The 20,840-nt window shown below is 38.1% G+C and overlaps 1 protein-coding gene across 2 annotated transcripts in view; it reads left to right on the top strand.

Moving 5' to 3' along the window:
• Positions 1-18,544, top strand: part of DDX50 (DExD-box helicase 50) — a 30,441-nt gene extending 11,897 nt beyond the window's left edge. For both annotated transcript variants that reach the window (XM_041750107.1, XM_041750108.1), the window contains 8 exons: positions 494-643; positions 8,939-9,100; positions 9,575-9,694; positions 10,457-10,530; positions 10,755-10,914; positions 14,042-14,176; positions 15,322-15,366; positions 18,057-18,544. In XM_041750107.1, coding sequence (XP_041606041.1) covers positions 494-643; positions 8,939-9,100; positions 9,575-9,694; positions 10,457-10,530; positions 10,755-10,914; positions 14,042-14,176; positions 15,322-15,366; positions 18,057-18,335 — 1,125 coding nt within the window. In that variant the 3' untranslated portion in view covers positions 18,336-18,544. The remainder of the gene's footprint in view (positions 1-493; positions 644-8,938; positions 9,101-9,574; positions 9,695-10,456; positions 10,531-10,754; positions 10,915-14,041; positions 14,177-15,321; positions 15,367-18,056) is intronic.
• The last annotated feature ends 2,296 nt before the right edge of the window (positions 18,545-20,840 follow it).

The following is a 20,840-nucleotide window of genomic DNA, read 5'->3' as shown; positions in this document are numbered from 1 at the left end:
TAAGTGGGCGTAGAGCCTATTTAAAAATGTGGGGCTTAAATTCATGACCCTGTGATTGAGACCTGAGGTAAAGTCAAGAATTGGCTGCTTAACCGATTGAGCCACCCAGGCACTCTTGTTCTGATTTTTTTTCCTACTGTATGTTAGTTTTGCCTATTCTAGAACTTGATATAAATGAAATCCTACTGTGTGTATTCTCTTTCTGTAAGACTTCACTTACCTAACATATGTTTTGAGATTAATCCATATGGTTGCATGTGTAAGTAGTCCTTTTAATTATGGAATAGTATTACATTGTATAAATATACTACAATTTGTTTATCCTTTCACCTCTTGATGGCCATTTGTATATTGTTTTTAAATGGAGTTGGGGAAAATTGTCTTATTGTGTGCCAAAAAGGCCAATTCTTGAACAGGTAGAAAAAAATATACAAGAGAAATCTTTTTCACTAATTTTAATGAAACAGATACTTGGTATTTTCTTTCCTCAAAGCATTTGGCCATCCAGTGCCATTGGTCTCAGAGGCCAGCAGTTATTGGAGACGTCCTTCAAGTCTACAGTGGGTCTGAAGGCCGGGCTATTATTTTCTGTGAGACCAAAAAGAATGTAACTGAAATGGCCATGAATCCACACATAAAACAGGTAAGCCTTCTCTCACGCTTCTCTAATTGACATTATAGGGTTGACTCAATGAATGAAAATACTGTCCATTGCAAGCTAGGTTTGATAGTTTTTTTGTTTTGTTTTGTTTGTTTTTGAGAGAGAAGAGAGAAGGGAGAGAACATGGAGGGAGTGAGATAGAGAATCCCAAGCAGGCCCTATGCCCGGTGTGGAGCCCAACTTGGGACTTGATCTCACGACCTGAGATCTCACGACCTGAGATCATGACCTGAGCTGAAATCAAGAGTCAGACTCTGCTTAACCAACTGAGCCACCCAGGTGCCTCAAGATAGTCATTTTTAGAATTGAGTCTAATTGAGAAGGAAGCTGTAGCCAGTCTATCATGATCTTTTAAGTCAGGATAGAAGTCTACCCATTTTCACAAGAAGACTTTTTTGCATAATGTTATCTTGAAAATATAAAGGTTGGAACAAAATAAGTTTCTATGGGTAAGAGGTGGTAATATTTTAAAGCTGTGTTATAAAATGAATTACAATTATTTATTGAATGAATGGATCAGAATACTGAGGCCATATCTCTTTTTTCTTTTAACTTTTTATAATAGAAAATTTAAAATATATACAAAAGTTGACAGTGTAATGAACCCCTGTGCATTCAAACTCCAGTTGCAACAATTACCTTACTTTGTCCATATGCCCACTCACTTTCTGCTCCTGAATTATTCTGATAAAAACCCTAGTTAACATATTACATCCATAAATATTTGGGTATATGTCCCTAAAAGAAAAGAATAGGTTTTTTTTTAAACTCAATGCCACATTTAAAAATTAACAGCAAGTAATATCTTCAAATGTCCGTTAGTGTTCAGATCGTCAATTGCCTCGACTGCTTTTTTCTTTTACAGTTTTTGTCTTGAATCTGGATCCAAATAAGATTCATAAATTGTATGATTTCATTAAATCTCTTTTTTTTTTTTTAATTTTTTATTTATTTATGATAGTCACAGAGAGAGAGAGAGAGGCAGAGACACAGGCGGAGGGAGAAGCAGGCTCCATGCACCGGGAGCCTGATGTGGGATTCGATCCCGGGTCTCCAGGATCGCGCCCTGGGCCAAAGGCAGGCGCCAAACCGCTGCGCCACCCAGGGATCCCATTAAATCTCTTTAATATATGGATTCCTTCCTCATCTGTTTTTTTCTCGTAGCTTTTTAAAATTGTTTAAGAAACCAAGTTTTCATAGTCTAGAGTATTACTTCCTTGTGGAATCATTTAACATATTCCTCTGTTTTCTGTATTTCCTGAAAATTCAAGTTAGTTTGTTTATTTAGGGCAAAGCTAGGTCATAGATGTATATAATGTGTAGTTCTTGCTCTTTTTTTTTTATACTAATTAACATCCATTGATAGTAATGCTATCAATTCTGTGTCAATGTCTGTCCAATCATTTGTGTTGTTGGTGACTTGTTACTTAGTAGATTCCTGAAGAAGGGCTATGGAAATCATACTGCCTGTTGATAATGGCATGTTTGTAAATATATACCCCAAAATCATTGGGCTGGATATTAAAATTCTTGGTTCATATTTTCTTACCTTCAATATCTTAAATATATTTGCCATTGTTTTTTGAGTAAAGCATTTTATAAAAAGTTTCATTCCAGTCTGATTTTGTTTCCTTGTAAGATTTTGCCTTGGGCAGCCCGGGTGGCTCAGCGGTTTAGCTGAAGGCGGTCCAGGGCCTGATCTTGGAGACCTGGGATGGAGTTCTGCGTCAGGCTCCCTTCATGGAGTCTGCTTCTTCCTCTGCCTGTGTCTCTGCCTCTCTCTCTCTCTCTCTCTATCTCTCATGAATAAATAAATTTTTTTTAAAAAAAAAATATTTTGCCTTAAAAAAAAAAAAAGAAGATTTTGCCTTTAGGCAAAAGATTTTTTAAATTTTTCTTTAAAAATCAGGGGCGCCTGGGTGGCTCAGTTGGTTAAGCATCTGACTCTTGGTTTCTGCTCAGGTTCTATCTTATGTGGTTGTGAGATAGAGCCCCACATTAGGCTCCGCATTATTTTATTAGAATGTTATTTGGCATGTTCATGGTCACTTTTTGCAGGTGCACTGTAGCTTCAAATATATTCTTTAATATTTCAGCAAAATTATTTTGAATTATAATATTTTGGTATTTGGTTTGATTGCTTTTTTTTTCTTTAGGAACTCTTTGTGCATGTTGATTTCTTTTTTTTCCTCTCTTCTTTGTTACCTTATCTCAAATCCCTTTCATCTCTTTATCTCACTTTCTCAAGATTTCCTATTTTTAAGGCATTAGTTCTTTTTTTTTTTTTTTTTTTTAAGATTTTATTTATTCATTCGTGAGAGACAGGGAGGCAGAGACACAGACAGAGGGAGAAGCAGGCTTCATGCAGGGAGCGTGATGTGGGACTCGATCCCGGGTATCCAGGATCACGCCCTGGGCCGAAGGTGGTGCTAAACCGCTGAGCGGTCCAGGGATCCCCTAAGGCATTAGTTCTTAATGTTTGTTCAATCTTGTATTCCCTCCGATAAAGTCATCATTTGTGAAAAGTCTTTATTTCTACTTCTTTGTTGAGTCATTTCATCTTATTGAGTCATTTCACCTCATTTTTTTGTTTTTCTCATTTTGACTTTTCTTGTTTTTTTCATATATCATTTAAAAATTTATCTCCCGGTGCATGGAGCCTGCCTCTCCCTCTGCTTGTGTCTCTGCCTCTCTCTCTCTCTCTCTGTGATCATAAATAAATAAATAAATAAAAATAAAAAAAAAACACATAAAAATTTCTCTTAGCTTGGGGTGCCTGGGTGACTCTGTTAAGCGTCTGCCTTCAGCTTGGGTCATGATCCTAGGGTTCTGGGATCAAGCCCTGCATCAGGCTCCCTGCTCAGCGAAGAGCCTGCTTCTCCCTCTTCCTCTGCATCTCCCTGTTTGTGTAGTCTCTCTCTCTGTCTCCCAAAGAAATAAAATCTTAAAAAATTCCTCTTGGCTTATTCAGAAATATAATGCTATACTTTTCATTTGCTTTGTGGGCGTGCCTTTCTAGAGCTCTTTCATGATTTATGGGTTTATTATTCTGCCTATTTTTTTCTGTCTCTGATTACTTTTTGTGGGATTCAGCTGCGATTTTTTTTAAGTTTTCAGCTTAATTCCAGTATAGTTTTTTTTTTTTTTAATTGTATTTATTTATTCATGAGAGACACAGAGACAGGTAGAGACAAAGGCAGAGGGAGAAGCAGGCTCCCTGCCAGGATCACGCCCTGAGCCAAAGGGAGGCACTCAACCGTTGAGCCACCCAGGCATCCCAATTCCAGTATAGTTAACATACAGTGTTATATTAGTTCTAGGTATACAGTAAAGTGATTCACCAATTCTTTTTTTTTTCTTTTTTGTGATTCACCAATTCTATACATTACTTCGTGTGCTCATCATGATGAGTGTACTTTTTAATCCACATCACCTGTTTCACCCCTCTGTCTTCCCCTCTGGTGACCATCTGTTTGTTCTCTCTTAACTATAGGTAAGAGTGTGTTTATTGGTTTATCTTTCTCCCTTTTTTGTTTTTTCCTTTGTTTGTTTGTTTTGTTTCTTAAATTCCATGTATGAGTAAAATCATATTTGTCCTTCTCTGACTTATTTCACTTAGCATTATGCTCTCTACTCCACCATGTTGCAAATGGCAACAAGATTTCGTTCTTTTTTTTTTATGGCTAAGTAATATTTTATTGTATATGCATACCATATCTTCTTTATTTATTCATCTGTCAGTGGACACTTGGGCTGCTTCCATGGTTTGGCTGTTGTAAATAGTGCTGCAGTAAACATAAGGATGCATGTATCCCTTTGAATTAGTGTTTTGTATTTTTGAGGTGAATACCGAGTATTGCAATTACTGGATCATAGGGTAGTTCTATTTTTAACTTTTTGGGGAACCTCTATACTGTTTTCCACAATGGCTGTGCCAGTTTGTGTTCCCACCAATAGTGGAACACAAGGGTTCCATTTTCTGTACATCCTCCCCATACTTGCCGTTTCTTTGTTTTTGATTTTAGCCATTCTGACAGGTGTATGGTGATATCTCATTGTAATTTTGATTTGCATCTCCCTGTTGGTGAGTGACGATAAGCATCTTTTCATGTATCTGTTGAACATCTGTATGTCTGTTCATGTCTTCTGCCCATTTTTTAATTGGATTTCTGTGTGTGTGTGTGTGTGTGTGTGTGTGTGTGTGTTGGAAACTGATCTTTTGTGTTCCTCATTTTTAGGTGAAATTAATCTTTTAAGATTTGATTTTTAAATAATCTCTACACTCAACTTGGGGCTCAAACTCACAACCCTAAGATCAGGAATCACATGCTCTACTGACTAAGCCAGCCAGACACCCCTTGGTTGAGGTTAATCTTTATGAACTTTAAATGGGGAGGCATGGGTCAGAATAGTTTTCAAGCCTCACAGGTCTAGAGCTACTTCTTCTGTTAGTGTTTGGTGTGTAAATTATATCTCAATAAAGCTGTTTAAAAAAAAAATCTCCTGCTTTGTGAGCTCTGGCTGTCTTTTCCCTCACTTTTCTCTGAATCTTCTGTTCCTTTGCTTCTGTGATCCCTGGCATCCTCAGTTTGGATCCTAGCTCCAGCTCTTTTTCCTCACTGTGAGCCTTTTTGTTCTGGCAAGGAAGCACTGACTTGTTAGTTTTGAAAGTTCATAAGGGTCCAGACTTCTCCAGCTTCCTTCAGACCTTACCTCTCGATCCTCACAATCACCCTTCCATGTACAAAAACGCTCCTGGTTTCAACTGCTATGCTCAAATTGGCCCGTTGTGCTTTTCGAGGAGTATGTGTTCTTAGGACCAGGAAACACCCCCCCCCCCCCCCCCCGCCGCCCCGCCATATATACAGGTCTTGTCCCTGCTCGTGTTTTGGAAATCGTGAAAATACTTGTCTTTTTTGTTGTAGATGTCTGTGGATTTTTAAGTTTACTATCCTAATTGCTCTGTTTTTATGTGGGAAGTGGAAGTTCAAAGACTGTGCTGTCAACATCTTTCCCATCATTTTAACTAACTATATAGTTTTAGTTTTGTATACAGTATACATGGATGCTAAATAGTGATAGTGATAGAGGGTAGTTGATTTACCTTTCTACCTTTCTTGTTACTTCTTTATTTTAGAAAAGATTTTACTTATTTATTTGAGAGAAGAGCATGAGCAGGGAGAGGGGCAGAGGGAGAAGAAGCAGGGTGCCTGACTTGGAGCTCCATCCTGAGACTCTGGGATCATGACCTGAGCCAAAGGCAGATGCTTAACTGAGCAACCCAGGCTCCCCTCCTGTCACTGCATTAGAATACTCAGCAGGAGCAGTGTTGCAGAAGTTATTGTTTTATCTCATAGGGAGAACTTGCCTTGCTGACTTTCTTGTTCAAACTTTAAATCCTGGCATTCCTCACAGATCTAACCTCTGTATTAGCCGACTATTTGGTATTTGTTTCTTCTCAATGTATTCTTCGTGAGCATAGTGATTAATATCACAGACTTTGGAGTAGAACATATTAGGGTTTAAATCCCAGTTGTATTACTTGCTGTGTAACCTTCAGCAAGTCACTTCATGTTTCTTTGCCCATGTGTCCCTTTTAAAAAGTGATATTAGGGATCCCTGGGTGGCACAGCGGTTTGGCGCCTGCCTTTGGCCCAGGGCGCGATCCTGGAGACCCGGGATCGAATTCCACATCGGGCTCCCCGTGCATGGAGCCTGCTTCTCCCTCTGTCTGTGTCTCTGCCTCTCTCTCTCTCTCTCTCTCTCTGTGACTATCATAAATAGATAAAAATTAAAAAAAAAATAAAAAGTGATATTAATGGGGCACTTGGTCAGTTGGTTAAGCATCCAGCTCTTGATTACAGCTCAGGTCATGATCTCAGGGTGGTGGGATCGAGCCTCTCCTGGGCTCCTTTTTACCTACTAGTTCCTTATTATCTGTCAGGTCTCACCTTCAGTGCTGCCTTCCCCTTAAACAAAGTTTCCCTCTTAAGTATTCCAGTAGCACTCTGCACCTGGTTATAGTACATACCATACTGTAGTGAGAATGCCTGTCAATTTGACTCTTCCAGGGCTGTTTCTTTATGATTGTTCCAGAATCTGGTACATAACAAGTACTTGGTGAATTCACTTATGAATGCATTAGGCTTAGTTACTAAGGTTTGGGTATGGTAAGGGTTAAATCATTCTTATGAACTTTTAAAAAATTAAAAAAAATTTTTTTAGAGATTTTTATTTTAGAGAGAGCAAGCAGGGAGGAAGGGCAGAATGAGAGGGAGAAAGAGTCTCAAGCAGACTGCGCTGAGCACAGAGCCTGATGTGGGGCTTAACCACAGGACCCTGAGATCACGACCTGAGTGGAAACCAAGAGTCAGCCACTCAGCCAACTGTGCCACCCAGGCTCCCCTGAACTTTTGAATTTTATTTTATTTTATTTTATTTTATTTTATTTTATTTATTTATTTATTTATTTATCTATCTATTTATTTATTTATTTATTTATTTAATTTATTTATTTATTTATTTATTTATTTAAAAGATTTTGTTTTTATTTATTCATGAGAAACACAGAGAGAGAGAAAGCGAGAGCAGCAGAGGGAGAAGCAGGCTCCATGCAGGGAGCCTGACATGGGACTCAGTCCCGGGTCTCCAGGATCAGGCCCTGGGCTGAAGGCAGCACTAAACCGCTGAGCCACCCAGGCTGCCCGAACTTTTGAATTGTTTTTTTGTAAGATTGATTGATTGATTGATTGATGATAGAGAGAGAGAGAGAGAGAGAGAGAAGCAGAGACACAGGAAGAGGGAGAAGCAGGCTCCATGCAGGGAGCCTGACGTGGGACTCGATCCCGGGACCCCAGGATCACGCCCTGGGCCAAAGGCAGGTGCCAAACCCCCAAGCCACCCAGGGATCCCCCCAAACTTTTGAATTTTAATAGTGGCTAGAATACCAGAAAATTTGTTTATAACAGGAAAATTATTTTCAGTAGAAGATAATATATAAATTGTATAAAAATAGGTTCAGCTTTGCTAAATATTACAGAAATGTAAATTAAAACAACATTAGGAAATCATTTTTGCCTCTTTAGCTTCGCAAAGGTTATAATGATTCATAATATTTGGGGTATGTAGGGTAAGATGAAACAAAGACTCATAAATGTTGAAGAGTAAATGGGTGCAACCTTTTTTATTAATGTATTTATTTACATAATCTCTGTACTCAACATGGTGCTCGAACTCATGACCCTGAGATTGAGTTGCATGCTCTTGCCGCTGAGCCAGTTACTGTGCCCCTTTCCCCAAAACCTCTTCTTACAACACAGTTTTGCAGTCACTGTTAAAATGTTAAATGTTCATAATTTTTGACCCAGAAATTCACCTTCTAGATATGTGTCCTACTGAAATACACATATACTGAGGGGTCCAGAGACGTAAGTATGATGTTGTTCCTTCTGGTATTGTTCCTAAAGGTGAAAACTTAGATGTGACTCAAATGGTCATCAATAGGATATTGCTGAAATAAATGGTACTACATCCATATGATGAAGTCATATAGTTTAAAAAAATGAAGTAGAGTTATCTCTATAGATGTGGAAAAATGGCTAAGAAAATTTGTAGAGCAGGCTTCAAAACAGTGCTATTATATGGTATGATCCCATTTTATAAGTAAATACATAAAATTACAGTGTATGCTGTTTCATGTGGATTGTGTGTGGGTGGGTTTTTTTGTTTATCTCGTTTTTGTTTTTTAATATCTGGAGTAGGGGACGCCTGGGTGGCCAGCAGTTGAGTGTCTGCTATCGGCTCAAGGTATGATCCTGGGTCTGGGAATCAAGTCCCGCATTGGGCTCCCTGCGAGGAATCTGCTTCTCCCTCTGCCTATGTCTCTGCTTCTTTCTGTCTCTCATGAAAAAAAAAAATCTTAAAAAAAATATATCTGGAGTAATATTCACCAAACTGTTAGTGAATTATTAGGAGGCTAATATTAAGGAAAGCTTTTACATTTTGTGTTAGATATTTTCTGTAATGTTTGATCTTTTTGAACAATATACATGCATTGCTATAATGATCAGAAAATAAGTACATTGGGGCACCTGGTTTGGCTCAGTCAGTGGAATATCCGATTCTAGATTTTGGACTCAAAACATTTGAGTCCCATGTTGGGTATAGAGATTACTTAAAAAAAAAAAAAAAAAAAGATTAAAAAATAACACAGACTGCATGGTGTTAGGGCGCTATCAATTCCAGGTGTGAGTTGTACCTTTTCCTTTTTTCAAATAGAATGCCCAGTGTTTACATGGAGACATTGCACAGTCACAAAGAGAAATTACACTGAAAGGCTTCAGAGAAGGTAGTTTTAAAGTTTTGGTGGCAACCAATGTGGCTGCTCGTGGTTTGGACATTCCTGAGGTTGACCTAGTGATTCAAAGTTCTCCTCCCCAGGTAAGAAATAAGATTTTATTTAGGGAATACAAGAATAGCTGTGTAAATTGCCATTTTATTTATAAGATATTGCTTGGGATATGAAAAATATGTTATCTGTTCTTGCTGTTAGTCTTTTTTTTTTTATTTATTAATGCAGTGTTAAAGTGGTCAGAATCTGATGCCTTAGCAAATGATTCACTTCTTTATTTGGAATTGAAGCATGGAATCATACAAGGGGATTATAAAAAATTGTCACATAAAGGATGAGGAGGATAAAAAGATTTTAACTGCTATTCCTTTTATTAAAAAATTTTAGTGTAAAAGTTCTTTGGGTTGTTGAAAGAGCAATAGATTGAAATAAAAATATTATTATTGGTACTAGTAGTTTTGCTATTGTTAGTTATTATTTGGATGTTGCAATGACTGTGTAACTTGTCAGATTTCTTTTTTTTTGCTAGATTTTTAAAAAAATATTGCCTCTTTTATTTTCAGGATGTTGAGTCCTATATTCATCGTTCTGGACGCACAGGTAGAGCTGGCCGGACAGGGATTTGCATATGTTTTTATCAACCAAGAGAAAGAGGTCAACTAAGATATGTGGAGCAAAAAGCAGTAAGTACAGTTAAATTATTTCAGACTTATTATCTAAACGGTGCCATAGAAAAGAGCACTTTTTATATTTGTTCTCACAAATAGATCCTTATAACTTTTCTCAGTTTAAGCTGCATTTGGATGTGAAGCATGTGGAGAGCTAAATTTATATGAGCTGCAAGACTTTGTTTTGATACAGCTTTTATTGTGAAGACAGAAGAGCTGACTTTCTCATTTTTCCCTTGAATTTCTCCCTTGATTCTAAAATCAGAAGTGCATTGTGATTTCAGTATCTCATAGTCCAGCTTTGTAAAAGGGTGACTGCCATAGTCTTGGTGTATTTGTTAAGTTTTATTGAATAATGACACAATGGCCAGTTTCTATAAGAAATTATATACAATTTTTGTGGCCTGTATTTTTTTGTGTGTGGTATTTTACATTTTTCCCTGTTTTCATGATTCGTGTTTTAAACACTATTTCACCTAGTTTGTGAAATGAGATAGGGTAATAAAAAAAGTTGATAGAGGTAATCAGCATCTTATTTCCTTTTTTGGAATCAGCTTTATTTTGCAAGTGAAATTTCATGATTGTAACTAAGAGCAATTAAATTTTTTTTTCTCTTCCTAGAATTTGTAATTGATTTGTTAGAAAAAGCAGGTCTTTTGATCTACTGGGGCTTGGAAATCTTTAAGTCCAAGAAATGGAAATTCAACAAACTATATGAATTTAGGAATTAATTGTAAAGACTTCCATTTTTCTTTAATGTAATTCTTTCATTTTCAGGGAATTACTTTTAAACGTGTAGGTGTTCCTTCTACAATGGATTTAGTTAAATCTAAAAGCATGGATGCCATCAGGTATGCTTTCTGACCTTGCTGAATAAGTTTTTCTTTTGTATTAGGCTATTCATCTTTAAGCTCTCCTAGTTCAAATATCAGAAAACTTAATCACCAGTTTTACCAGCAGACTTTTAGTTATATTAAAATACGAAAACGTTGCTCTTTCTTTTCCCATTCATTCTCTTATCTTTAATTTTTTACATTTATCTTGACCAAGAAAATTTACTATTTTTAAACCATAGGTCTCTGGCTTCCGTTTCTTATGCTGCTGTTGATTTTTTCCGACCATCAGCTCAGAGACTGATAGAAGAGAAAGGGGCAGTGGATGCATTGGCTGCAGCATTAGCCCACATCTCTGGTGCATCAAGTTTTGAACCACGATCTTTGATCACCTCTGATAAGGTAGAAATCTGTGAGAAAATCCGAATATGGTTGAGAAAAGATTAACATTGAGCCATAAATAATCCATCTATCTAGAAAGAAAAACAGAAAACTTTCACTTTGTTCAGTACTGTGTTGTTGTTTTTTAAAATTTTATTTATTCATGAGAGACATAGAGAAAGAGAGAGAGGCAGAGACATAGGCAGAGGGAGAAGCAGGCTCCATGCAGGAAGCCCGATGTGGGACTTGATCCCGGGATTCCAGGATCACGCCCTGGGCCAAAGGCAGACACTCAACTGCTGAACCACCCAGGCGTCCCTGCACAGTACTGTATCAACTGAAACACACTAGACCCTATTCTTTATTTTTCAAGTTGCCATGGAACCATGCAAATCAGAGCTTAGATTCTGTGCACTTAACACATTACCATGCAAAGTAAGGATTGCCTGTATATGTGGAGGGGGTATGTGCATGGGGATGGGGTGTGTGTGTCATGTTGACACCGTCTGACTCAGACCCCTGCCGGGTCAGTATCAGATGTTAAAACAAACCACACCAGACCCATTGGTTGCAAGTAGTTCAAAGATTTATTACTCTGGGATCCCTGGGTGGCGCAGCGGTTTGGCGCCTGCCTTTGGCCCAGCGCGCGATCCTGGAGACCCGGGATCGAATCCCACGTCGGGCTCCCGGTGAATGGAGCCTGCCTCTCCCTCTGCCTGTGTCTCTGCCTCTCTCTCTCTCTCTCTCTGTGACTATCATAAATAATAAATTTTAAAAAAAGTTTAAAAAAAAATAAAAAAGAAAGATTTATTACTCATCATGGTATAAGTGAAGAGAGTCACTGGATGACAGGACATCTCAGCAAGAAATTTCCCTGATGTCTGGGTGGGGACAGAGAAATTGGGAGAAAGAGAGCTGGTAGGAGAGGAGAACAAAAAGGTCAGGGTTGGTAAACTTGCATGCGACTATTTGGTGTAATATAAATGAGTACATCTGGGGTGTGTGATGTTTTCCATCTGGCAAGTGTTAACAGTTTAGTGAAATGTCATTTTGCTGGGAGTAACTTCCTTCATGTGTCCACCCCACCCCCCAACACATGAAGTTATGGTAGAATAAGGAGGTAGAATAAGAGAGAGAGTGTGAGCTGTGGGAGAGAGGGAGGATCCCGAGCAGCCTACACACTCAGTGCAGAGCCTGATCTAGGGTTCCGTCTCATGATCCCGAGACCAGGGCCTGAGCCAGAACCAAGAGTTGGATATCTTTTTTTTTTTTTTTTTAAGATTTATTTACTTATTTATGATAGAGAGAGAGAGAGAGAGAGACAGAGACACAGGAGGAGGGAGAAGCAGGCTCCATGCTGGGAGCCCGACGTGGGACTTGATCCCGGGACTGCAGGATCATGCCTGGGCCAAAGGCAGGCGCTAAACCACTGAGCCACCCAGGGATCCCAAGAGTTGGATATCTTAACTGACTGAGCCATCCAGCCGCGCCGCCCCCCGCCCACCACACTGTGTATCTTTATTTTCTGTTTTTTTATTTTTTTAAGGTTTTATTTATTTGAGAGGGAGAACATGAGTGGGGGGAGAGGGAGAAGCAGACTCCCCACTGAGCAAGGAGCCCAATGTAGGGTTTAATCCCAAGACCCTGAAATCATGACCTGAGCCAAAGGCAGATACTTAACCAACTGAGCCACTCAGGTGCCCTCCCCCCCCCCCACCACCAAATACTTCTTAAGAAAATACTTAAACCATATCTTTTAGGAAAATAATAAGATAGCCTTTAGATCTAAGGAGTACCTAAGAGATCATTTATTCCCAGCCCTTACCTAATAAAAGAATCCCTCTTTGGCAGATGGGTCATCTAACTTCTCATTAAATACCTCAGAAGCTGTTTATTAATGGGTTTGAAATTTCTTTTATAGTTAAACCAAAATCCAAAGTCTTTATCATTAATGTCCTACAAGGTCTTCCCCTTGGTACTTCTTTGACCCATCTCTTACCACTCTATCCTTGGTTGTTTTAGCTACCCTAACCCACTTGTTACTCAAACATAAACCTCCTGCACAGGACCTTTGCACTTGCACTGTTTCAGATATTCGTTTTTACCACATGGCTTCCTCCTTCACCTTATTTAGGTCTCCAAATATCAGCATATTAGGTCTTTCCTAATCACCCTGTCTAAAATAGCTTACCTTTCCCTTTAAACTCTATTCCCTTGCCCTGCTTTATTTTTCTTCATGATGCTTATTACTGTTTGGCATTTTATGTATTTGCTTATTTGTTTACAGTCTACCCCACCTTGTCCCCACCATGCCCACCCCCAACAATAGAATGTAACCCTCATGAGAGAAAGGACTACTTACTGCTGAATCTCTACAGTCTCTGGCACATACGTAGGGGACACTCATTAGATATTTGTTAGATGAGGGGCACCTGACTGGCTCAGTCGGTAGACCATACAGCTCTTGATCCCAGGTTTATGAGTTCAAGCCCCGTGTTAGGCATAGAGCTAACTTAAAAAATATGCTACTATTATATTTTTAAAATATTGTATTTATTTATTTATTTATGAGGCCCACAGAGAGGCAGAGACATAGAAGACCCCAGGATCACAACCTGAGCCGAAGGCAGACGCTCAACCACTGAGCCACCCAGGTGCCCCCAAAAACAAAATTATTAGATGAATCCCTCCTTATATTGTCTTCATGTTGATCCTTTTGCAGTCCAGTGAAGTTTCATAGAACAAGTAATTTTTGGTTATACAATAGTTCTTCAAAAGTTTAAAGAGATTTAATGTCCTCTTGTTTTTTTACCCCAAGCTAACCTTGACTCTTTCAGCATTTCCTTAGTTCTTTATTACTTTATCTTTTTCTCTGATGCTGTAGTTTATTTCTCAAAGCATGATAGTTAGAATTAAATACGTAGTCTTTACAGAAATACAAAGAATGTTTTTTTCAATGATCTGTAAACGTTAGTCTTCTATTAATATAGTTTTAAAGAAGTTTTTTTTTAGCAGCCATGTTATACTAATGGTTCATGAGAAATGTACAGTGAAGTCATGAAGGGCTGCAGAGTTAGAACTTCATTGTCCTGCTGCTGCTGCTTTTTTTTTTTTTTTTTCAAAGATGATGTGACTTTTATTTCTTAAGGGATTTGTCACCATGACTCTGGAAAGCCCAGAAGAAATACAGGATGTCAGCTGTGCATGGAAAGAACTTAACAGAAAGCTGAGTAGTAATGCTGTGTCCCAAATTACCAGAATGTGCCTCCTAAAAGGAAATATGGTAGGTTTTTCTAGAATTAAAATAAAAAGCTTTTATAATCAACTACTGTAAATGTTTTTAAAGATCAGATTTTGTTCCTTCTTTCTTTTTTTGAAGTCTAATGGGATGAACAATACAGTTTTCTCTGCGTGATAGTTTGTTTCCAGTTGTGAATTTGGGGAGTTATGTAAATAACCTGTTCCTCTAGAAAGCTGTAAGTCATTTTGCTTAGTTTGTGTAATAGTTATCTAAGTTACCTAAGTTTCTGCTCCTGTATACAGATTGTGTGTGGTTGCATGTGGTGTTTTACTTTATGACTAACTAGCTTACAATTTCAACAGCTAAACAGCTCTATTAATATTAGAGAATATGCAATATTGACTTTAGAGTGGCCTGTTGGTTGTTAATGAGGACAATGAAATAAATTAAGTATCATACATTTTTGAAGTAGCAAAGTTAAAAACATCTCTAATCTTAATGATTTTGTTTCTTTAATGGTTTTAGAGAAGATGTTATATTTATTCATCTGACTTTACTATATAGGTTTATTCTAGCTTAGAATTTATTAACTTGATTGTTTATTTTCATCTCAAAGTTTACTATTACCATCAAGTTTTGTGGCAAGTATGAGACAAATACACTCATTCAGAAAAATTATGGAAAGGAGAGAAAATATAACAAGATCCTTAGGCCAAACTAGTTGTCGTACTTGAGAATTAAATTAACTTTTAATTTATTAGCAACTAGGACCAAAGAAGAAACATCTGGGATTACATCATTCTTACTGTCTGATAAACACTACACCTCTTTAAAATAGAAACTTTTTGGCACTAAATTTTTCAAGGGATTTATATATTAAGCATTACAGTGTCTACAAGAACTTTTCTAGAGAATACTCTAGATTCTTAGTAATAGTAGTAGTAGATTCCTGTTAGAATTGTGTTTACTTTTCAGATTTAGAAAATACAATAAGCAGCTACTCTGTGTCATGTATTATTATATGTTAGCTGTTTTAATCTTATAAACATTCATAAGGCACACCTTATCTTTTTTTTCTTTTTTTTTTTTTTTTTTTTGTACCTACTGTATAATTAGCAACTATTAGTGTACTGGTAAAAAATTAACTGGTTTGCATTTGAATAAAAATGTTTTCATTTTGCTTTTAGGGTGTTTGTTTTGATGTTCCCACAACTGAGTCAGAAAGGTTACAGGTATTTGAAAATTTTCATCTGTTAAATAATTGAATGTCTCTCTAAAAAATAGAAATTAAAAAAAATGAGGGATGCCTGAGTGGCTCAGCAGTTGGGCGTCTGCCTTTGGCTCAGGGCGTGATCCTGGAGCCTGGGGATTGAGTCCCGCATCGGGCTCCCTACATGGAGCCTGCTTCTCCCTCTGCCTATGTGTCTGCCTCTCTCTCTCTCTGTCTCTCATGAATAAATAAGTAAAATCTTTAAAAATGAAAAATGACAATATCATTATGATGCCTAAATCAATTAACATTCCTTAATGTAATATATCTAGTCTATATCATAATTTAAAACATTTTTTATTATAAATAATTTTAAATATAAAAAATAGAATTGCAAGGGATCCCTGGGTGGCTCAGCAGTTTAGCGCCTGCCTTTGGCCCGGGGCATGATCCTGGAGTCCTGGGATTGAGTCCCACGTTGGGCTCTTTTGCATGGAGCCTGCTTCTCCCTCTGCCTGTGTGTCTGCCCTCTCTCTCTGTGTGTCTCTCATGAATGAATAGATAAAATCTTTAAAAAAGAAAAAAAAAAGAATTGCATAATGAATATTCATGTACCAATCACCCAGCTGCAACAGTGATAAGCTCATGCCCAGTTTGTTTCATGGTTTCATTTCACTTCCATCCATTTTCCCACTCTCCTGTATTTTTTTTCCAAACTCAGCTTTGTCTCTTTCTCATTCATATTATACTGGGAGAAAGTGACAATATTTTATTTAGCTTAAATAAACTTTAAAATTCCAGTATAGTTAACATACAGTGTTACATTAGTTTCAGGTATACAACATTCAGTACTTCCATATGACACCCAGTATGCTTAAATAAATTTTTATAATTTTTTATTTTACACAAAGTAAGATTAAGGCAAAGAAAAACAAATACCATATGACTTCACTCATATATGGAATTTAAGAAATAAAACAAATGAACAAAGAAAAAAGACAAAAAACAGACTCTTAAATACAGAGACAAACTCATAGTTGCCAGAGTGGAGGTGGGTGGCAGGTTGGGTGAAATAGATGAAGGAGTTTAAGAGTTGTATGTATTTTTTTGAAACAAATTGTAGGTATTCTATCATTTCAACCATAAATAGTTCTACATACCTAATTAGGGACACTTTTAAAACAGATTTATTTGTCTATTAGAAAGCGTGTGTGCATAAGCAAGGAGAGGGGCAGATGAGAGAGAATCCTCAAGCAGACTCTGTCACGTATGAAGCCCATCTTGGGGCTTGATCTTATGACCCTGAGACCATTACTGAACCAAAATCAACAGTTGGTAGTTTAACTGACTGAGCCACCCAGGCATCCCTAAGATAAATTTGTTAAGATGACTACTTGGCCAGAAAGTTTGTGCATTTTCAAGGCTTTGGTCATATATTGCCACCAGTGGTTTGTGTGTTTGTCTCTGCTCGTTCTTACCAACAGGTATTATATACACGTACGTGTGTGTGTGTGTGTGTGTGTGTGTTTTGTGAGGTGGGGGGGGGGGGAGAGAAAGCACGAGCCAAGGGCAGAGGAAGAGGGAGAAGTAGACTCCCCACTGAAAAGGGAGCCCAAAGCAGGGCCAATCTAGGAACCCTGTGATCATAACCTGAGCCGAAGGTAGACGTTCAACCAACTGAGCCACCCAGATGCCCTTCAACAGGGTATTTTAATATTCAGTTTCCTTGGCAACTCATGTTCACAGTGAAGAATAGTTAATTAATAAGATCTAATGTAGTGATTGATGCTCTTGAGCTACTAATTCGCACATCTTGAGTTGTTTACTCCCAACACCAAATTATTCCCAGTGGCTACATATTTTCATCCTCAGCTATGTTGACAGGTTTTTAGTCTCCATCATTAGCTCTCAATTCTTGCTTCTGTCAATATAACCACTGAAAGCAATGCACTACTTATTAATGATGGCCTGCTTGTTTCATACTGAGAAATCAGTGTTCCCTTTTTTTAATTTTAATTAAAAAAAAATTATTTGAGGGCACCTGGGTAGCTCATTTGGTTAAGCATATGCCTTTGGCTTAGGTCATGGTTTTGGGGTCCTGGGATCAAGTCCTGCATCCTGCCCCTTGCTCCTTGGGAAGCCTGCTTCTCCCTCTCCCTCTGCCTGCCACTACCCCGTTTGTGCACTCCCTTTCTCTTGTGCGCGCTCTATCAAATAAAATCTTTAAAAATATATTTATTTGAGAGAGAGTGAGAGTGGGGATGAGGGGGAGAGAGAGAGAGAGAGAGGGAGGGAGGGAGAAGGAGAATTTCAAGCAGGCTCCCCACTGAGTACCAGGCCTGATTCAGGGCTCCATCTCACAACCCTGAGAAGAGGACCTGAGCCGAAACCAAGAGCCAAATGCTCAAACCAACTGAACCACCCAGACACCCCAAATGTTTAACTTTTAGAATGTATAAACTGAGTATGAAATTATGACCCTCAAAATGAGCCTGAGAGTTTCTCCTAAGACTAAAATTTAGGAAGTTTAATGAATGAGTTTTTAATATGCTTTTTTCTGGTTTTAAGATTTGTTCCAGGTACTTTAAATTTAATGGATAGATGGACTTTAGCTAATAGATGATAGATATTAAAAAAGAATCTCCTGTACTCATATGCTTGCTTATGGTTTCCATCTTGCATTTATATTAATCCTGTAAATTCCCCCAATAGGCAGAGTGGCATGATTCAGACTGGATACTTTCATTGCCAGCCAAATTACCTGAAATTGAAGAATATTATGATGGAAACACATCTTCTAACACCAGGCAGAGGAGTGGCTGGTCAAGTGGCCGGGCGGGCCGATCAGGCCGGTCAGGTGGTCGATCTGGTGGCCGGTCCGGTAGACAGAGTCGACAGGGAAGTCGGTCAGGAAGTCGACAAGATGGTAGAAGACGAAGTGGGAATAGAAATCGATCAAGAAGCGGGGGCCACAAACGGAGTTTTGACTGAGTATTTGATAGTTAATCTACCAGTGTGAGCTTGCCTATTTCTGCCTAATCATGTACATTATCCACCAAAAATTAGGTCATCATAGTTGAGGTATGTGTCTGCTCTTTGCAAAGAAGTTGGTCATATTTTTTTAAAAAGTATTTCACAAGAATGGTTGTAAACAAATCTACTTATCCAGTTATACCTTTGAATAAAAAAAAAACGCCTTTTATTGTCTCTTTTCACTATGTGTTAAGAATTTTGTCAATGTAGTCTTCTACAGGTTCTTCTAAAATGTGACACTTAAATTAGTCTTACTTGAGATTACTTGGATTTTGCAAAATGTGATATTTATTTATTTATTTATTTATTTATTTATTTATTTATTTATTTATTTATTTTAAAGATTTATTTATTTATTCATGAGAGACGTGGACTGAGAGAGAGTCAGAGACACAGGCAGAGAGAGAAGCAGGCTCCCTGCAGGAACCCTGATGTGGGACTCGATCCTGGATCCTGGGATCACGACCTGAGCCGAAGGCAGGCTCCCAACCCCTGGGCCACCCAGGCGTCCCATATGATGTATTTTTATCCACATCATTCCTTTCATAGGATATATAGTAGAAAATAAGAAATCCTTTCTACATTCAAGGGCTGTAGAAACTGGTGACTTGGTTGGTTAGATGTAGCATTTAAATTCTAGACAGAGTTCATTAAAAGGGTGTGCAAGCAGTGTACACTCAATTTATTCACCAGGTAATGATTGAAGTCTACTATGTGCCTATCACTATGTTAATTGCTAGGGATATTAGTAGTACACAAGGCACAGCTCTCTCCTAAAGGAACTTACAGTCTGAAAACAAGCAATTTAGTGAGTTTAACATCCAAAGGCAAGTATGGAATGCTAAGGACCTAGTTGGGGTGCACCAAACCAGTCTTAGGAGTTGGAAAGGCTTAGAAGAAGTGATACCCAAAAGAAGAAGTTGAACAAAAGTATCTGTTGAGCTAAGCAAGTATGTGTATAGTGGGAAGAAGAGTTTAGAAGAGAGAGGGTTTACAGGCAGGGAGAACAGCATATGCAGATACCCAGAGCCAGAGAATGCCATAGGAAGTGTGAGGACCTACAGTTAGTTTAGTCTGGTTTACTGAGGCAGAGATAGGCATAAGAGAGAATGATTTAGTATTTAACAGGGACCAGATTTTAAGGGCTTGTGTACATTGTTAAGTTTAAACATACTCTTGAAGACAGTGGCAAACCATTAAAAGATTTAAAGTAAGGAGTAACATGATGAGATCTGTGTTTTAGGAAAGATTATTAGCTACACCAAAGAGACTGGATTGGAGAAGGGCCAGACTGGAGGTCAGGAAACCTCTTAAGATGCTGTTGGAGTAATCTGAAGTAGATGATGGTGGTCTGCACTAATGTTAGGTAACATTTTGACTGATAAGTACCGAGACATTCGAGAGCTTATTACTTGTTCCAGAATCACAGCTGGATAGTAAGTAGGGTAGTGAGGATTTAAACCCAAGTAAGTCTAGTTTCCGAATCTGCATTCTTAACCACTATGCTAAATAGCAGTGGTGACACTGAGAAACATGGATAGATTTCCAAAGTTTTTTGTTTAGTTTTTTTTTTTTAAGTTTATTTATTTCTTTTTAGTAATCTGTACACCCAGTGTGGGACTCAAAACTTGATCCCAAGATCAAGAATCACATACTCCTCCAACCCAGCCAACCAGGCACCTCCAAAGTTGTAGGAAATAAAATTGTTAGGACTAGTACTTGATTGAATTGGAGGATGAGACAGATGCAGGGAGGGAGAAAAGGATATGATTAGTTCAATATTGGGTATATTTTAATATTGAATAGCACTTGAGATAATAAAAGATGTAAGAGGAGATAAACAGTAGGCAGTTGGATTTATACGTTTGAAGCGGGAAAGAGATCTGGAGGTGTCAAGATTTGGGCATAGCTTTTAAAAATGTTAATTGTACTTAAGGCAGTGGAAGAGATTATCTAGTGAAAGTATAGTAAGAAAAGAGGACTAAAGAGGGAACCCAGAGAGACTAATGTATTTACTGCATAGCAGAAGAAGGAAATCCCATCACCATCAAGAGGAGGTAAGAAGATGGTAGAAAGCCCAGGAATATGAGGCTTTCAAGGAACCAGAAGATGCGCCTGGGATGGCCACCCGATTTGGCAAAAAAGGAGACATTTGACATGGGGAGCAACCGTATAATGAAGTATGGAGAGTAGAAACCATTTAGCAGTGGGTTCAGTAGGAAATGAGAGAGAAAGAACTAGGGACAGCAAACGTCTTCCAGAAACTTGGCTGTGAGATAGGGAGGAATAAGCTAACAGTGAATGTAAAAGAAAGGACATGAGATGACAAATTTTTGTACATGTGCATTGGAGAAGGATGAAGAAAATTAGAGCATGGACTAATATGGGCAGGAACCAGAAAGGAGCAAGGAAGAGAAAGAATATAGGATGGGACAAGATCTCTATGAAGACTCAGAAGGATGA

This window comes from Vulpes lagopus, chromosome 3 (assembly GCF_018345385.1).
Source record: "Vulpes lagopus strain Blue_001 chromosome 3, ASM1834538v1, whole genome shotgun sequence".
Taxonomy (NCBI): domain Eukaryota; kingdom Metazoa; phylum Chordata; class Mammalia; order Carnivora; family Canidae; genus Vulpes; species Vulpes lagopus.
Note: the sequence above shows the minus strand (reverse complement) of the source record. Positions and strands in the feature narration are given on the sequence as shown.